Raw genomic sequence first — 19201 nt, forward strand, 5'->3', positions numbered from 1 at the left:
GAGGTCAAGGGGGTGGTTGTGAATATGGGTAGGGTAGTTTATATGGAGGGAGAGATTAAGGGAGGATGAAACGTTGAAGCACCGACTATCCTTGAGGACAAATGTAAAAGGTCACACAACACCAGGTTATAGTCCAACAGCTTTATTTGAAATCACAAGCTTTCGGAGCGCTGCTCCTTCTTCAGGTGAAGTGGAGAAATGCATAAAGACACAGCTTATATAGTCAGAGAATCATGTCAGATGTTTACAGGTAACCTTTCCAACTGCCATTAATCACACCTCGGCAGAGAGATAATCACAGCAGTCAAAGGTGTGAATGGTGTCCAAACAGGTCAGTCAGGGAAACATTACATCAAAGAACAATGAGGTGGGGTCACAAGGGGTCAAATATTGCAGATGCTGGGGTCTGTATGAAAAACAAAAAAACAGACAAAAAACATTTTTTTTTTTTTTTTTTTTTTTTGGCTGGAAATCACAGCAGGTCCGGCCGCATCCGTGTAGAGAGAACAAGCCAATGTCGACTTGAGTCTGGATGACCCTGCATCAGGTGGGGTTACATGTAGCGTGACATGAACCCAAGATCTCGGTTGAGGCCGTCCTCATGGGTGCGGAACTTGGCTATCAGTTTCTGCTCGACGATTTTGCGTTGTTGTGTGTCTCGAAGGCCACCTTGGAGAATGCTTACCCGAAGATCGGAGGCTGAATGTCCTTGACTGCTGAAGTGTTCCCCGACTGGGAGGGAACACTCCTGCCTGGTGATTGTTGCGCGGTGTCCGTTCATCCGTTGTCGCAGTGTCGGGGAACACTTCAGCAGTCAAGGACATTCAGCCTCCGATCTTCGGGTAAGCATTCTCCAAGGTGGCCTTCGAGACACACGACAACGCAAAATCGTCGAGCAGAAACTGATAGCCAAGTTCCGCACCCACGAGGACGGCCTCAACAGAGATCTTGGGTTCATGTCATGCTACATGTAACCCCACCTGATGCAGGGTCATCCAGACTCAAGTCGACATTGGCTTGTTCTCTCTACACAGATGCGGCCGGATCTGCTGTGATTTCCAGCCAAAAAAAAAAAAAAAAAAAAAAAAAAAAATGTTTTTTGTCTGTTTTTTTGTTTTTCATACAGACCCCAGCATCTGCAATATTTGACCCCTTGTGACCCCACCTCATTGTTCTTTGATGTAATGTTTCCCTGACTGACCTGTTTGGACACCATTCACACCTTTGACTGCTGTGATTATCTCTCTGCCGAGGTGTGTTTAATGGCAGTTGGAAAGGTTACCTGTAAACATCTGACATGATTCTCTGACTATATAAGCTGTGTCTTTATGCATTTCTCCACTTCACCTGAAGAAGGAGCAGTGCTCCGAAAGCTTGTGATTTCAAATAAAGCTGTTGGACTATAACCTGGTGTCGTGTGACTTTTTACATTTGTCCACCCCAGTCCAACTCCGGCATCTCCACACCATATCCTTGAGGAAACATGTGTGATTGGCAATTGTGGCAAGTTGTGTCAAAGAGATTGAAGGATCTGCACCGCTACCGGCCCCGGGTGGGGTGAAGGAGTGCCACCGCTACCGGCTCCGAGCGGGGTGAAGGAGCCCCACCGCTACCGGCCCCGGGCGGGGTGAAGAAGTCCCACCGCTACCGGTCCCGGGTGGGGTGAAGGAGCCCCACCGCTACCGGCCCTGGGCGGGGTGAAGGAGCCCCACCACTACCGGCTTCGGGCGGGGTGAAGGAGCCCCACCGCTACCGGCCCCGGGCGGGGTGAAGAAGTCCCACCGCTACCGGCCCCGGGTGGGGTGAAGGAGCCCCACCGCTACCGGCCCCGGTTGGGGTGAAGGAGCCCCACCGCTACCGGCCCTGGGCGGGGTGAAGGAGCCCCACCGCTACCGGCCCCGGGCGGGGTGAAGGAGCCCCACCGCTACCGGCCCCGGGCGGGGTGAAGGAGCCCCACTGCTACTGGCCCCGGGCGGGGTGAAGAAGCCCCACCGCTACCGGCCCCGGGCGGGGTGAAGAAGTCCCACCGCTACCGGCCCCAGGCGGGGTGAAGAAGTCCCACCGCTACCGGCCACAGGCGGGGTGAAGGAGCAGTGACATCATCAATTGGAAATGGTCACACAATGAGAGCAGTGACGTCATCATTTGGAATGTTCACACAATGAGAGCAGTGAGGTCATCACTTGGAATGGTCACACAATGGGAGCAGTGAGGTCATCACTTGGACTGGTCACACAATGGGAGCAGTGACATCACTTGGAATGGTCACACAATGGGAGCAGTGACATCACTTGGACTGGTCACACAATGGGAGCAGTGAGGTCATCACTTGGAATGGTCACACAATGGGAGCAGTGAGGTCATCACTTGGAATGGTCACACAATGGGAGCAGTGAGGTCATCACTTGGAATGGTCACACAATGGGAGCAGTGAGGTCATCACCTGGAATGGTCACACAATTGGAGCAGTGAGGTCATCACTTGGAATGGTCACACAATGGGAGCAGTGAGGTCATCACTTGGACTGGTCACACAATGGGAGCAGTGAGGTCATCACTTGGAATGGTCACACAATGGGAGCAGTGAGGTCATCACTTGGAATGGTCACACAATGGGAGCAGTGAGGTCATCACTTGGAATGTTCACACAATGGGAGCAGTGAGGTCATCACTTGGAATGGTCACACAATGGCAGCAGTGAGGTCATCACTTGGACTGTTCACACAATGGGAGCAGTGAGGTCATCACTTGGAATGGTCACACAATGGGAGCAGTGAGGTCATCACTTGGAATGGTCACACAATGGGAGCAGTGAGGTCATCACTTGGACTGTTCACACAATGGGAGCAGTGAGGTCATCACTTGGACTGTTCACACAATGGGAGCAGTGAGGTCATCACTTGGACTGTTCACACAATGGGAGCAGTGAGGTCATCACTTGGACTGTTCACACTTCCACACTCAGTCTGGGTCTTGTTCCCTGCAGTAACTCCAGCTGTTTTTCTCCGGATGAACTGAAGTGATTCCCCATCAGCCTGAAACAGATTAAAGATTAAACAGGAAATAAACAGATTGAACAACAGTGTAAATAACCGCGAGACTGGGGGTAATATTTCAATAATAACTACAGGCAAATATTACCCAGAAAAGTGACTGAATCCCATTGATTATTTATTTATTACATTAAACATTAACACAAACACTCACTCGATCCGCTCCAGACTCCGGCAGGTTAGTATGAGGCGGCGGAGAGCGGGGACAGATCGGTCTGTGAAGGAGTTTGTTCTCAGGTTCAGATCCGTCAGTGAGCGGTTTGTACCGAGAGCGGAGGCGAGATCCTCAGTACAAGAATCTGTGAGACTGACATCCCGTAGACTGGGGATCAGAGAGAGAAATAACAGGAATCAGAGTAAATCCCCAGTGTTTATTAATAACACTATTACTGATACTAATAATAATGTTCAGTGTCAGACATCCAGTTATTATAAACACAATCTCACACAGTCTGGTACTTAATGCAGAGTCTGTATTTTACAGTCCGGGTTCCTCAGAGCCGCAGACACTAGTTTCATTCCTGAATCTCCCAACTGAATGCCATTCAGCCTAAAAACAAACAGAGAGAGAGAAACAAACTGAATCAAAGCCCGGATCTGATATACTTTTCTCTCTGGGATATTACAGCAATCACTGAAAGTACTTCAGGAAATTAATCACCCGGTTTTCCCCATCGGCGACGGTCGGGCGGGGTCCGGTGGAGGGTCGGGCGGGGGCGGGGTCCGGTGAAGGGTCGGGCGGGGGTCGGTGGAGGGTCGGGCGGGGGTCGGTGGAGGGTCGGGCGGGGGCCGGGGTCGGGCGGGTGTCAGGGTTGGTGGCGGGTCGGGTGGGGTCGGTGTCGGGTGCGGCCGGGGTCGGGGAGGGTCGGGCGGGGCCAGGGTCGGCAGAGGGTCGGGCGGGGCCAGGGTCGGGAGAGGGTCGGGGCGAGGCCGGGGGGCCGGAGGCGGCGGTCGGGCGGGGCCGGCGGGAGGAGGGTCGGGCAGGGCCGGCGGAGGGTCGGGCGGGGCTGGGGTCGGGTTTGGCGGAGGGTTGGGCGGGGCCGGCGGAGGGTCGGGCGGGGCCGGGGCCGACGGAGGGTCGGGCGGGGCCGGGGACGGCGGAGGGTCGGGCGGGGCCAGGGACGGTGGAGGGCCGGGCGGGGCCGGGGACGGCGGAGGGTCGGGCCGGGGTCGGATCGGGTGTGTCCGGGGTCGGGGATGGCGGGGGGTCTGGTGCGTCCGGGGTCGGGGACGGCGGGGGGTCTGGTGCGTCCGGGATCGGGTGTCGCGGCCTCGCTCTGGGGAATTGGGGGAAGCTGGTTTGATGACCTCATTTGATGACACACACATTGACTTTGCCCATTGTGCTCTGTGTTCTACAGTATTGAGGTTCTACAAACACTGACATCAGCACAGAGGAGCTCGGCTGCACCCAGGCTCTCCCAGAACTCCCTCTATATGATTATGGAGGGAGCCACAGCCCGCAGGGAGGTTCTCTTCACTTCCAAGGGGCGGAAGAGACCAACACAGCCTGGGTGCACATTGCACAGTGGGGCTCAAGCAGGGATGTCATCGGGAGGAGCAGCCTGCAGTGACAAACCTTTCAATGATCTCAGTAGATCACAAAACGTTACTGCAAAGCCTCACTTAACCTCATCAGGCTGTGCCTCTCATCACATCCCCATCACTCTGCCTTCCCTACCCTACTCCTGAACATCCTTACTCTCATCAACTTCCCTTGCACCTCCACCCATTCCTCTCTATCTATATTATCACATCCCCATCTCACAAGCCACCCCTCACACTCACCCTCACCCTAGTCCAATCATACCAACTAACAACACACAAGTGTTTTAGCCAATGTTCATGTGAAGTTTCTGTTAATGTGGTGTCAAACATTGAAATCTTTATTTTCAACACTTTCCGTTCTTCGAAAGATTTGTGTACATGTTTGGAAGTGGCTTAGTGAGTTGCAGTGAATGGTGAGACATAACGGTAGCCCCCGCAATGCTGATGAGTGTGACAGGAATGGTTTGGGCATTGTAGGGATGCTTTGTGTTGTTGGTGTGGGCTGGTGTTAGCCTGGCGCATCATGTGTCATCCAGGGCGAGCAGCACCAAATGAAGAAATTCTGGCCATGGTGAGGCCATCTCTGGTGACCCGGTCAGCAATGTGGTCGGGTGTTGATGCCCTCTGTGCTGTGCAGCATCAGGAGTTGTGGAGAAGGTTGGTGTTGCTGGTATGACTGGTGGTGCTGGTGTTGGGGCTGATTGTGGTGAGACTCTGAGGCCCAAGGGGAGACAGTATAAACCAGACCCATGCTGGTGTAATAGATGGCAGGTGAACTTGAGATGTCAGAAGCAATCTGTTAATGGTGAGAGAGGTTGTTCCAATGAGGTGACACTGGATAGAGAGTTTGCTCCAAACACTTGCAACCTGCATAAAGCTCAATCTGTCTTCCAAATGCAGTAAGCAACAGCTTCTGAGCTTGGAAAGTGAACAGCTGTGAGATGGGAGCTTTTATAGCACATTTCCAGCTGTCAAGTAATGAAATGATTCCATGGCCTTTCAACTCCCGCCCTGGTTACCTGACGTGATCCCTGAGCAGCGTGGGCCACAGGAACATAGGGTCTGATGAAAGGAACTGAAAGAAATCAGTATTTGTAGGGAAATGGTGTTAGGGAAATTGATGGGATTGAAGGCCGATAAATCCCCAGGGCCTGATAATCTACGTCCTAGGGTACTTAAGGAAGTGGCCCTAGAAATAGTAGATGCATTGCTGATCATCTTCCAACATTTGATGGAATCTGGAACAGTACCCATGGATTGGAGGGTAGCTAATGTTACCCCACTGTTCAAAAAAGGGGGTAGAGAGAAAACAGGGAATTACAGACCAGTAAGCCTGACATCGGTAGTGAGGAAAATGCTAGAGTCCATTATAAAAGATGTAATAGCAGAGCACTTGGAAAACAGTGACAGGATCGGACAAAGTCAACATGGATTTACAAAAGGTAAATCGTGCTTGAATAATCTACTGGAATTTTTTGAGGATGTAACTCGTAAAATAGATAAGGGAGAACCAGTGGATGTGGTGTATTTGGACTTTCAGAAGGCTTTCGATAAGGTCCCACATGAGAGATTAGCGTGTAAAGTTAAGGCACATGGGATTGGGGGCAAGGTATTGACTTGGATAGAGAACTGGTTGGCAGATAGAAAGCAAAGAGTTGGAATAAACGGGTCTTTTTCTGAGAGGCAGGCAGTGACTAGTGGGGTACCGCAGGGATCGGTCCTTGGACCCCAGCTATTCACAATATATATTAATGATCTAGACAAGGGAACAAGATGTAATATCTCCAAAGTTGCAGATGACACAAAGCTGGGTGGGCGTGTGTGTTGTGAGGAGGATGCCGAGAAACTACAGGATGATTTGGACAGGTTGGGTGATTGGGCAGAAGCATGGCAGATGCAATACAACGTGGATAAATGTGAGGTTATCCACTTTGGTGTCAAAAACAGGAAGGCAGATTATTATCTGAATGGCAATAGATTGGGAGAAGGGGAAGTGCAATGAGACCTGGGTGTCCTTGTGCACCAGTCGCTGAAGGTGAGCATGCAGGTACAGCAGGCGGTTAAGGTGGCAAATGGTATGTTGGCCTTCGTAGTGAGAGGGTTTGAGTACAGGAACAAGGATGTCTTGCTGCAGTTGTACAGGGCCTTGGTGAGACCACATCTTGAGTATTGTGTGCAGTTTTGGTCACCTCATCTGAGGAAGGATATTCTTGCCATGGAAGGAGTTCAGTGAAGATTCACCAGGCTGATACCTGGGATGGCAGGAATGACGTATGAAGAGAGATTGGGTCGATTGAGATTGGGTCGATTGGGCTTGTACTCGCTGGAGTTTAGAAGAATGAGAGGGGATCTCATTGAAACTTATAAAATTCTAACAGGACTAGACAGACTCGATGCAGGAAGGATGTTCCCGATGGCGGGGGAGTCCAGAACCAGGGGTCACAGTCTAAGGATAAGGGGTAGACCTTTTAGGACAGGGATGAGGAGGAATTTCTTCACCCAGAGAGTGGTGAACCTGTGGAATTCTCTACCACAGAAGGCAGCAGAGGCCAATTCATTAAATATATTCAAGAAGGAGTTGGATATATTTCTTAAGGCTAAACGGATCAAGGGGTATGGGGAGAAAGCAGGAACAGGGTACTGAATTTGGATGATCAGCTATGATCTCATTGAATGGCGGAGCAGGCTCGAGGGGCCGATTGGCCGACTCCTGCTCCTATCTTCTATGTTTCTATGTAAACTCTGAAGGTGAGCTGAAAATAGTTGTTACTGTAATCCTCTGTTAACAAGGTTATAATTACCTGAATTGCCTCCCCCGCCGCTACGTGTCGGGTCTGCTCTGCTCTGCCAGACCCGACATTTGGGAAAGGCGCATGGTGGCGGGTTGACATCGGGGTCCCGACCCACTGGGGAAAAATCCATTTTCTCACCCGACCCGCCACTGATCACGCCCGCTGACCCCTGCGAAATTCCCCCCTCACAGGGAATGTATCTCACTCTGTCCAACTGCCCATATATTCAGGGACTGTCCGTTAATGTATTTATTAAATAAATTGCTGTCTGTGTGAAGCCTTTAAATGTCCCTCAGTCCGGTCTCATTCCCTGATGATCAGAATTACCCTCCTGGAGCTCAGTGACCGGCCTCGTCATGTTTGGAGAAACTTGTCCCATTTCTGCTGCTCCTTAAATCCCGGATTTTATGGGAATCGGTCGATTTTTTCAGAATTAAATGATAAAGCGGTGATTCCCTGTGCTTTCTACTCTGTGCATTACATTAATCTGTATAATATCTCGGGGTGAGTTATATTGTGAAACGCTCACTGCTGCTGTAAAATCCGCCCCCCAGGATTTTATATAACAAGGAGAATTTATCCTGAAATAAAAACAGGAAATGCTGGAAATACCCGGCAGGTCAGGCAGCATCTATAGAGAGAGAAACAGAGTTAATGTTTCAGGACAAGGACCCCTCGTCAGAACTGGAACAAGTTACAGATGTTTAAGCAAGTGTCGGGGCCGGGAAAGGCGGGGGGAGCGGAGGACAGAACAAAAGGGAAGGTCTGTGATAGGGTGGAAGACAGGAGAGATTAAATGTGGAGGCTGGTGGGGTGAAAGGTGAAGACAAGGGGAATCCTATCGTGGTTCTGGGAGGGAGGGGAAGGGGTGAGAGCAGAAGTGCGGGAAACAGAACAGACACGGTCAAGAGCCACGTCAACCACGGTAGAGGGGAATCCTCGGTTGAGGGAAAAGAAAGACATGTCGGAAGCATTGGATGGAACGTGGCACCATCAGAAAAACTGGGAGAATGGGCCAGCGTCCTTACAGGAAGCGAGGTGGGAGGAAGTGTATTCCAGGTAGCTGTGGGAGTCAGAGGGCTTATAGTGAATGTTTGTCAATAGCAGCAAGAGAGTTTATTCTGTCCCGTTACAAGTTTTAAATGTCCCTGTGCTCCTAGTTTATAGGGGAGGGGAGTCTTTTACTTTATTCCCATTATTAAACTGGCTCTACATTTATTTTGGGGTAACTGGCCCGACAGTTTTTGGGGAATTTTCGGAAGTTCCCTCCCCGAGTGGGGCCTCACACACAGGGGGTGGATTATGGGGAATTCCCGGGTTCACTGCCCCTGGTTTACCCAGGAGCCGCCCGCTGTGTGCGAGGCCCCACCGCTGGCCGGTGTGTGTCTGTACTCCGGTTAGATTGGAACCTTTTCACCGGCAGGTTTAAGATCCTGAATATCAATCTTTACTCAATGTTCAGGACTGTGAATAATTGTAAACTTTTACAGCTGAAAGAATTCCCGATTCCCCAATATTCCCAATCCAGAAAACTACCCCCTCGACAGGGCACACCCTGCACGGTATTGGAGTAAATATCGAACTGTTAGTGATTTAAACTCGGGTTTCTCTCCTGTTTCTAGTTGAAATGGTGGATGTGGAAAATATTTTAAATTAATGTTATCTTTACTGCCAGATTATATTTTATATGTTTACCTGTCCAGCCTTATTAAATATGATTTATTGTAATTAAATTATCAGACTCTCAGTGACCTGTATCTGCTGATCCGATAAAGGCTGTAAAATCCCTACTTGTTCACAAGGATCCATTTTAGATTCTCCAGTCCTTAGGGAATTACTGACCGATCCTCTTATTATTGGTCATATTTGTGTTGAATCCGCTTCTCCCTGGTTTAACTGAACTGTTTGTTTCCCTACATTATGGAGCAACAACACAATCCGTGACTGTTCTACAATTCGCCCAACAGTTAGAGACAAATAAACAGTTACCTCAACTTCTGGCATTTGTGCAGTACGGGTCCCAGCCGCTGGAGTCCTTCACACTCAATGTAGCAGCTCTCTAGATCGAGTTCCTTTATTGTATCACAGAGTCCAATGACGTGAGACAGGACCGCACAGTCAATCGGGGTCAATGTCAATTGATGAAATGTAAGTGCTTTCACAGATCCCACTGTTTGCCGAGCCAGTGCTTTATTCTGAGACTCAAACAGGTAGTGGAATGTGTTCAGGAGGTTCCTTTGATCAGTTTCACTCACTGTGTCTCCAATCTGTCCTTCAATCTTCTCCTTCACCCAGTCAATCACTCGGCAGGTGGTTTGATGAAGAAATCGGCCCAGAAACTCCTCCAGGGGCTGAGCTGCCTGTGGGGAGGAGAGACCAGCAACAAAACGGAGAAATATCTCAAATCGCCCATCTTTCTTGCTGTGGGATTCTCTGAGGAGTTTCAGGATGTCCCCAGGATCTGGAGTCAGGAATTGTGCGAGTGCAGCTACAAACTCTTGGACGGTGAGGTGCGGGAATGTGTACACCACGCTCTGGACAGAATCATCTCTCTCCAAAAGTTCCATCATGAACCCAGACAGGAACTGGGAAGGTTGTAGATTGTACTTGACCAAATCTCCATTTCCAAACACAATCTTCTTCTCGGAGACTCCTGTGAAGGCCATCTCACCAAGCTTCAGTAACACATCACGGGGGCTTGCAATCTCTCGGCCATGGTTTTTCAGAATGTTGTAAATATAGTAGGAATATAGTTGGGTGATGGTCTTGGGAACTCGCAGCTGATTCCTGTCTCTTTGTGTAAAGAAGGGGCCCAGTGACAGACCGAGGATCCAGCAGTAGGAAGGGTTGTAGCACATTGTGTACAGGATCTCGTTCTCCTCCACGTGTTTGAAAACAGCTGCTGCCACCGCCTGATCTTCAAAAAACTTGTTGAAATATTCCTTCCGTTCTTCACCAACAAATCCCAGGATTTCAGCCCAGACACTGATCTCAGCCTTTTCCAATAAATGTAATGCAGTGGGGCGGCTGGTCACTAGCACTGAACATCCTGGGAGCAGCTTGTGCTGTATTAAACTGTACACAATGTCAGACACTCTACATCGGCATTCGGGATCCGTGCACATGTGCTGAGGTTCAGTATTTCTCCGATTGTCAGAAAAATCGATACTGTCCTTGAATTCATCCAAACCATCGAATATAAACAGCAATACCTCTGGGTTCTTCCAGAGCTCTCCCAGAATATTCCTCAAGTAAGGATAGAAAATGAGTATCAGATTCCACAGGTTTATTTTACAGTTAATAGCGTTCAAATCCCGGAATTTAAAGCTGAAAACAAATTGAAAGTTTGGGTATATTTTCCCAGTGGCCCAGTCATGAACAATCTTTTGTACCATTGTTGTTTTTCCAATCCCAGGGACTCCGCTCACTGCTCCGGAACTCCCAGATTTGGATTCTCTCTGGGAAAAACTGCTGTGGAACAATTGATCAGTTCGGATTTTTTCCAGCACTCCCCGGAGATGTTGTTTTCTCCACTCTTCATGGTCTCGGCCTCTTGCCAGCAGTTCATGTTCTACAAGTGTCCGATCTCGAACAGTAGAAATGATCGTTAGTTCAGCGTATCGATCAACCAGCTGGAAAATCTTAACCTTCTCCTTTATTAGGATAGTGTTCAGTCTCAGTGTTTCAGTTTGTACCCGGAGTGTTTCCTTGTGTTTCTGCTGAACATCTTCAATTAGAACAGACAGAAAGTGGTTTCAATGTTAGTTGTATTGACAAAAAACAACTTCTCAATAACATTTAATGTTCAGTAAAATATTGCACGGTTTGATTCACAGCTTCAACAGACGTGCGTGTAGAAATTAAATCTCAGTTAATGGAAACCTCGCTTGAAAGTGAACAGTGACCGAGAAAAGTTTCAAATCCTCACTTGATTCTAATATTCACTGAACATGGAGGTTTCAATGAAGGTGATATTTTCCCTCTGATGGTTAATACTCTCCGGCCTGCGCTGTGCTTTAGAAATCACATTACAAATCCACACGTGATCCTGTTTATACGACAGTAGAAGTTCTAGTGGATCAAACTCTGAAACCGTCAGTGGTGCTTCCCTTCTGAAGCAATGGAAAACGGGATTGATTGCTCACCGAGAGGGACAATGTGCAGAAGACCCGCCGTTAGTGTATCAGACCGTGGGCAGGTTATCTGGGTTAGTGTACACACTGGGAGAGGGACAGACTGTGAATGGACAGAACTTGCACTGTTACTGTATCAGACCGTGGGCAGGTTATCTGGGTTAGTGTACACACTGGGAGAGGGACAGACTGTGAATGGACAGAACTTGCACTGTTACTGTATCAGGCCATGGGCAGGTTATCTGGGTTAGTGTGTACACTGGGAGAGGGACAGACTGTGAATGGACAGAACTTGCACTGTTACTGTATCAGACCATGGGCAGGTTATCTGGGTTAGTGTGTACACTGGGAGAGGGACAGACTGTGAATGGACAGAACTTGCACTGTTACTGTATCAGACCGTGGGCAGGTTATCTGGGTTAGTGTACACACTGGGAGAGGGACAGACTGTGAATGGACAGAACTTGCACTGTTACTGTATCAGACCGTGGGCAGGTTATCTGGGGTAGTGTGTACACTGGGAGAGGGACAGACTGTGAATGGACAGAACTTGCACTGTTACTGTATCAGACCGTGGGCAGGTTATCTGGGTTAGTGTGTACACTGGGAGAGGGACAGACTGTGAATGGTCAGAACTTGCACTGTTACTGTATCAGACCGTGGGCAGGTTATCTGGGTTAGTGTGTACACTGGGAGAGGGACAGACTGTGAATGGACAGAACTTGCACTGTTACTGTATCAGACCGTGGGCAGGTTATCTGGGTTAGTGTGTACACTGGGAGAGGAACAGACTGTGAATGGACAGAACTTGCACTGTTACTGTATCAGGCCATGGGCAGGTTATCTGGGTTAGTGTGTACACTGGGAGAGGGACAGACTGTGAATGGACAGAACTTGCACTGTTACTGTATCAGACCGTGGGCAGGTTATCTGGGGTAGTGTGTACACTGGGAGAGGGACAGACTGTGAATGGACAGAACTTGCACTGTTACTGTATCAGACCGTGGGCAGGTTATCTGGGTTAGTGTGTACACTGGGAGAGGGACAGACTGTGAATGGACAGAACTTGCACTGTTACTGTATCAGACCGTGGGCAGGTTATCTGGGTTAGTGTGTACACTGGGAGAGGGACAGACTGTGAATGGACAGAAATTCCACCGTTTGTCTATCAGACCATGGGCAGGTATTGTGTGCCCTTCTAATCACAGGAATATTATTATTGAAATGGTGAAAGTGCAAAGGGAAATACGATGACTGTGTGTCAGGAATTGATCAGAATTTCTAATCGAAGTCACAAACTTAATGCCGGAATGAGATTCATAAAGAACACAATTAATTAAGGGAAAACTGACTAACTCGCCAGGAGTAAGAAGGGAAATCAGGGTAATATTTTTCACTGAAGGGTAGTAGAGTGGGAGACCAGTTACCAGGGAGGACACTAAGGGGCAGTGTGATTGGGGACAAGAGACAATTGGTTGTGTTTCTGTGTGAAATCAGGGTAATATTTTTCACTGAAGGGTAGTAGAGTGGGAGACCAGTTACCAGGGAGGACACTAAGGGGCAGTGTGATTGGGGACAAGAGACAATTGGTTGTGTTTCTGTGAGAAATCAGGGTAATATTTTTCACTGAAGGGTAGTAGAGTGGGAGACCAGTTACCAGGGAGGACACTAAGGGGCAGTGTGATTGGGGACAAGAGACAATTGGTTGTATTTCTGTGGGTAAACTGAAGAGGGGAAGGTGAGTTCATCTCGAACAGGGACAGACTGGTTTGGACCAAAGTAGCCTTTTGTTCCCCTAAACATCCTCCTGTTGTGTTTCAGAAAATGCGATCAGCTTTCAGTAATTTTACATTTATATTATTTTTAGATAACAGTCTCATCAGATAACCGATCAGAATCAGAAATAGAACTACCGCCCACTTCACTCCGTATTACGTTAGGGAAGACAGACTTCATTTCAACAGTTACTATTATTAAACTCCATCGTTTCATTTGGATACGAGTTGCCGATAATGTAGTTTTGAAAATTATAAATATGTTTGTGATAATAATTAAATTGGGATTCAAAATCCCCCTGAATGAAGTAACGGTTCTTTCAGTACAAGATTCTCTGTGCCTAGTTTGTCTGTTTTACTGCCAGAGGTAATCGGCACAATCAATTTCAAATCACCCATAACATGGCCTATTGCTCATGTTCCTCCTCAGTTAATGTTTGATTGTGAAATTCTGAACATCTTCTCAGATTAGAGCGAACACTATCGGATGTTCATGAGGTGATGTACAATGGTAATGCTTAACCTTTTCCCAATTCCCCACCACTTACCACAGTTTGTGCTGAATAGCTGCCCAGGGGCAGAGATAACATCCACATCAGGCACAAAGGCATTCGTTTCACACGGTATAATGGTCTGGCCAGGTGTGTGTGGGGTTTCACAGTGTATCGGGATCCTGCCAGGTGTGTATGGGGTTTCACAGTGTATCAGGATCCTGCCAGGTGTGTGGGGTTTCACAGTGTATCAGGATCCTGCCAGGTGTGTATGGGGTTTCACCGTGTATCAGGATCCTGCCAGGTGTGTGTGGGGTTTCACCATGTATCAGGATCCTGCCAGGTGTGTATGGGGTTTCACAGTGTATCAGGATCCTGCCAGGTGTGTGGGGTTTCACAGTGTATCAGGATCCTGCCAGGTGTGTATGGGGTTTCACCGTGTATCAGGATCCTGCCAGGTGTGTATGGGGTTTCACCGTGTATCAGGATCCTGCCAGGTGTGTATGGGGTTTCACATTGTATCAGGATCCTGCCAGGTGTGTATGGGGTTTCACAGTGTATCAGGATCCTGCCAGGTGTGTGGGGTTTCACAGTGTATCAGGATCCTGCCAGGTGTGTATGGGGTTTCACAGTGTATCAGGATCCTGCCAGGTGTGTATGGGGTTTCACCATGTATCAGGATCCTGCCAGGTGTGTATGGGGTTTCACAGTGTATCAGGATCCTGCCAGGTGTGTATGGGGTTTCAGAGTGTATCAGGATCCTGCCAGGTGTGTGGGGTTTCACAGTGTATCAGGATCCTGCCAGGTGTGTATGGGGTTTCAGAGTGTATCAGGATCCTGCCAGGTGTGTATGGGGTTTCACAGTGTATCAGGATCCTGCCAGGTGTGTATGGGGTTTCACCGTGTATCAGGATCCTGCCAGGTGTGTATGGGGTTTCACAGTGTATCAGGGTCCTGCCAGGTGTGTATGGGGTTTCACCGTGTATCAGGATCCTGCCAGGTGTGTATGGGGTTTCACAGTGTATCAGGATCCTGCCAGGTGTGTATGGGGTTTCAGAGTGTATCAGGATCCTGCCAGGTGTGTATGGGGTTTCACAGTGTATCAGGATCCTGCCAGGTGTGTATGGGGTTTCACCGTGTATCAGGATCCTGCCAGGTGTGTATGGGGTTTCACAGTGTATCGGGATCCTGCCAGGTGTGTATGGGGTTTCACAGTGTATCGGGATCCTGCCAGGTGTGTATGGGGTTTCACAGTGTATCGGGATCCTGCCAGGTGTGTATGGGGTTTCACAGTGTATCAGGATCCTGCCAGGTGTGTGTGGGGTTTCACAGTGTATCAGGATCCTGCCAGGTGTGTGTGGGGTTTCACAGTGTATCGGGATCCTGCCAGGTGTGTATGGGGTTTCACAGTGTATCAGGATCCTGCCAGGTGTGTATGGGGTTTCACTGTGTATCAGGATCCTGCCAGGTGTGTGTGGGGTTTCACAGTGTATCAGGATCCTGCCAGGTGTGTATGGGGTTTCACAGTGTATCAGGATCCTGCCAGGTGTGTATGGGGTTTCACAGTGTATCAGGATCCTGCCAGGTGTGTGTGGGGTTTCACCGTGTATCAGGATCCTGCCAGGTGTGTATGGGGTTTCACCGTGTATCAGGATCCTGCCAGGTGTGTATGGGGTTTCACCGTGTATCGGGATCCTGCCAGGTGTGTATGGGGTTTCACCGTGTATCAGGATCCTGCCAGGTGTGTATGGGGTTTCACCGTGTATCAGGATCCTGCCAGGTGTGTATGGGGTTTCACCGTGTATCGGGATCCTGCCAGGTGTGTATGGGGTTTCACCGTGTATCAGGATCCTGCCAGGTGTGTATGGGGCTTCAGAGTGTATCAGGATCCTGCCAGGTGTGTATGGGGTTTCACAGTGTATCAGGATCCTGCCAGGTGTGTATGGGGTTTCACCGTGTATCGGGATCCTGCCAGGTGTGTATGGGGTTTCACCGTGTATCAGGATCCTGCCAGGTGTGTATGGGGTTTCACACGGTATAATGATCTGGCCAGGTGTGTGTGGGGTTTCACGGTGTATCAGGATCCTGCCAGGTGTGTATGGGGTTTCACAGTGTATCAGGATCCTGCCAGGTGTGTATGGGGTTTCACCGTGTATCGGGATCCTGCCAGGTGTGTGTGGGGTTTCACAGTGTATCAGGATCCTGCCAGGTGTGTATGGGGTTTCACCGTGTATCAGGATCCTGCCAGGTGTGTATGGGGTTTTGCAGTGTATCAGGATCCTGCCAGGTGTGTGTGGGGTTTCACAGTGTATCAGGATCCTGCCAGGTGTGTATGGGGTTTCACAGTGTATCAGGATCCTGCCAGGTGTGTATGGGGTTTCACCGTGTATCAGGATCCTGCCAGGTGTGTATGGGGTTTCACAGTGTATCAGGATCCTGCCAGGTGTGTATGGGGTTTCACCGTGTATCAGGATCCTGCCAGGTGTGTATGGGGTTTCACAGTGTATCAGGATCCTGCCAGGTGTGTATGGGGCTTCACAGTGTATCGGGATCCTGCCAGGTGTGTGTGGGGTTTCACAGTGTATCAGGATCCTGCCAGGTGTGTATGGGGTTTCGCAGTGTATCAGGATCCTGCCAGGTGTGTGTGGGGTTTCACAGTGTATCAGGATCCTGCCAGGTGTGTATGGGGTTTCGCAGTGTATCAGGATCCTGCCAGGTGTGTGTGGGGTTTCACAGTGTATCGGGATCCTGCCAGGTGTGTGTGGGGTTTCACAGTGTATCGGGATCCTGCCAGGTGTGTATGGGGTTTCACAGTGTATCAGGATCCTGCCAGGTGTGTATGGGGTTTCACAGTGTATCAGGATCCTGCCAGGTGTGTATGGGGTTTCACCGTGTATCAGGATCCTGCCAGGTGTGTATGGGGTTTCACAGTGTATCAGGATCCTGCCAGGTGTGTATGGGGTTTCACAGTGTATCAGGATCCTGCCAGGTGTGTATGGGGTTTCACAGTGTATCAGGATCCTGCCAGGTGTGTATGGGGTTTCACAGTGTATCAGGATCCTGCCAGGTGTGTATGGGGCTTCACAGTGTATCAGGATCCTGCCAGGTGTGTATGGGGTTTCACAGTGTATCGGGATCCTGCCAGGTGTGTATGGGGCTTCACAGTGTATCAGGATCCTGCCAGGTGTGTATGGGGTTTCACAGTGTATCGGGATCCTGCCAGGTGTGTATGGGGTTTCACAGTGTATCAGGATCCTGCCAGGTGTGTATAGGGTTTCACAGTGTATCAGGATCCTGCCAGGTGTGTATGGGGTTTCACAGTGTATCAGGATCCTGCCAGGTGTGTATGGGGCTTCACAGTGTATCGGGATCCTGCCAGGTGTGTATGGGGCTTCACAGTGTATCGGGATCCTGCCAGGTGTGTGTGGGGTTTCAGAGTGTATCAGGATCCTGCCAGGTGTGTATGGGGTTTCACAGTGTATCAGGATCCTGCCAGGTGTGTATGGGGTTTCACAGTGTATCAGGATCCTGCCAGGTGTGTATGGGGTTTCACAGTGTATCAGGATCCTGCCAGGTGTGTATGGGGTTTCACAGTGTATCAGGATCCTGCCAGGTGTGTATGGGGTTTCACAGAGTATCAGAATCCTGCCAGGTGTGTATGGGGTTTCACAGTGTATCAGGATCCTGCCAGGTGTGTATGGGGTTTCACAGTGTATCAGGATCCTGCCAGGTGTGTATGGGGTTTCACCGTGTATCAGGATCCTGCCAGGTGTGTATGGGGTTTCACAGAGTATCAGAATCCTGCCAGGTGTGTATGGGGTTTCACAGTGTATCAGGATCCTGCCAGGTGTGTATGGGGTTTCACATTGTATCAGGATCCTGCCAGGTGTGTATGGGGTTTCACAGTGTATCAGGATCCTGCCAGGTGTGTATGGGGTTTCACAGAGTATCAGAATCCTGCCAGGTGTGTATGGGGTTTCACAGAGTATCAGAATCCTGCCAGGTGTGTATGGGGTTTCACAGTGTATCAGGATCCTGCCAGGTGTGTATGGGGTTTCACATTGTATCAGGATCCTGCCAGGTGTGTATGGGGTTTCACAGTGTATCAGGATCCTGCCAGGTGTAGGCAATGTGCAGTTGGATTAACTGCAGCATACAAGACCTGCAAATTTACCAATAATTCAAAAATCGGCTTTATTTGTAAATTGAATCTATGCAGAACTTTTGTGGATTAATCACGAATCCAAATAATGTTCAATCCTATTCCCTGAGCCTTGGACCTTCTCATTCACAGGTTCTGACAACATTTAAACAAATCAGCTCCTGTCAAATATTTGGATTCTATAGTGAAATAAACGGTTTGAAATCTCCATTTCATCACTAACCTCTCAGGTGACTGGGTACTTCGGATAAACCTCGTGCGATGTTCATGTAATCAAATGGATCAGAACCTGTTTAAATCAATTAGCGTTCATGAAATCAGATGTGTGTGATATTATAGTAAAATCCTGTTTGAATGTGAAATTGAATTCAGTGTGATTTTACCGTACCAAGTTCCTGTATTTCTTTCAGTATTTTGTCCAGCTTTGGTACCCCATGGCGCACTTTCACAAAGGATTCCCACATCACCCTTCGGGCCCGAGAGCCTTTCTCCATCACCAGAGTTAGGAGAAGTTTGGAACTGTCTGCCCGGTTTCCCTTCTCCGCAAGCTCAGTGACTTCCTGTAAAGAACAGTAATGAATATATTGAGGAGCTGAGTGAAATATAAACACCGAGAATGTGAAGGAAAGGATCTGCTCAGTGATGGGATCTCCCAGTTGTTGAGCACAGGAAGCAGTCACTGTGCCAGGTTCTGATCCATTCTGAACATTGGCTGAATATTCTGTAAACATCTTGATTCAGTCATTAATGGCAAAGACATTTGATGAATTATAGTTCTCGGAGAGTGAGGAATCACTGAGAGCAGTTTTAACGTGATTATTTGTCTCTGTCCTTCAGTGTCCAACATGACATCAGATTACTGACTGACAATACGATAGACTCCTTTCTCTCAGTTTTTCCTGCTGCTGCACTTTGCGATTTCCCGAGAAATAAAAAAGCAGCGAGTCAGAACTCTAGTGGCAGGGAAGGAACGAATCTGAAGTGAGAGAAACAGCTAGAAAACTGCCTGAGAAATTACACTGACTAATCGAAACAATCACTGTTGGTGTAGGGCTGGAGAATCAACCAATAAAAATAATGAAAAATCTAATCGCTTTCTCCCCCCGGTAATTGAAATGTCCGACACCCGTTATTTTACACATCCGCTGCCGGTATGAAACCTCGGTAACCGGGAACAGATATCCAGCAATGGGGTTGGTGTAGTCAGGACTTTCATCATCAAAGATTACATTTATAGAACACCTTTAA

The 19201-nt window shown here is 49.0% G+C and overlaps 1 protein-coding gene across 1 annotated transcript in view; it reads right to left on the reverse strand.

The window, feature by feature from the left end:
* Positions 1 to 2946: 2946 nt before the first annotated feature.
* LOC147093443 (NACHT, LRR and PYD domains-containing protein 3-like) overlaps positions 2947 to 19201 on the reverse strand; it is a 43079-nt gene continuing 26824 nt past the window's right edge. The window contains exons 3-6 of the mRNA XM_085974213.1: positions 18342 to 18513; positions 18177 to 18242; positions 9382 to 11119; positions 2947 to 3034 (exon numbers count right to left, since the gene is read on the reverse strand). Coding sequence (XP_085830339.1) covers positions 2947 to 3034; positions 9382 to 11119; positions 18177 to 18242; positions 18342 to 18513 — 2064 coding nt within the window. The remainder of the gene's footprint in view (positions 3035 to 9381; positions 11120 to 18176; positions 18243 to 18341; positions 18514 to 19201) is intronic.

Source organism: Somniosus microcephalus, unplaced genomic scaffold, assembly GCF_052327205.1.
Source record: "Somniosus microcephalus isolate GS21.2 unplaced genomic scaffold, FLI_Smic_1.0 unresolved_chr1, whole genome shotgun sequence".
In the NCBI taxonomy this organism is placed as follows: Eukaryota; Metazoa; Chordata; class Chondrichthyes; order Squaliformes; family Somniosidae; genus Somniosus; species Somniosus microcephalus.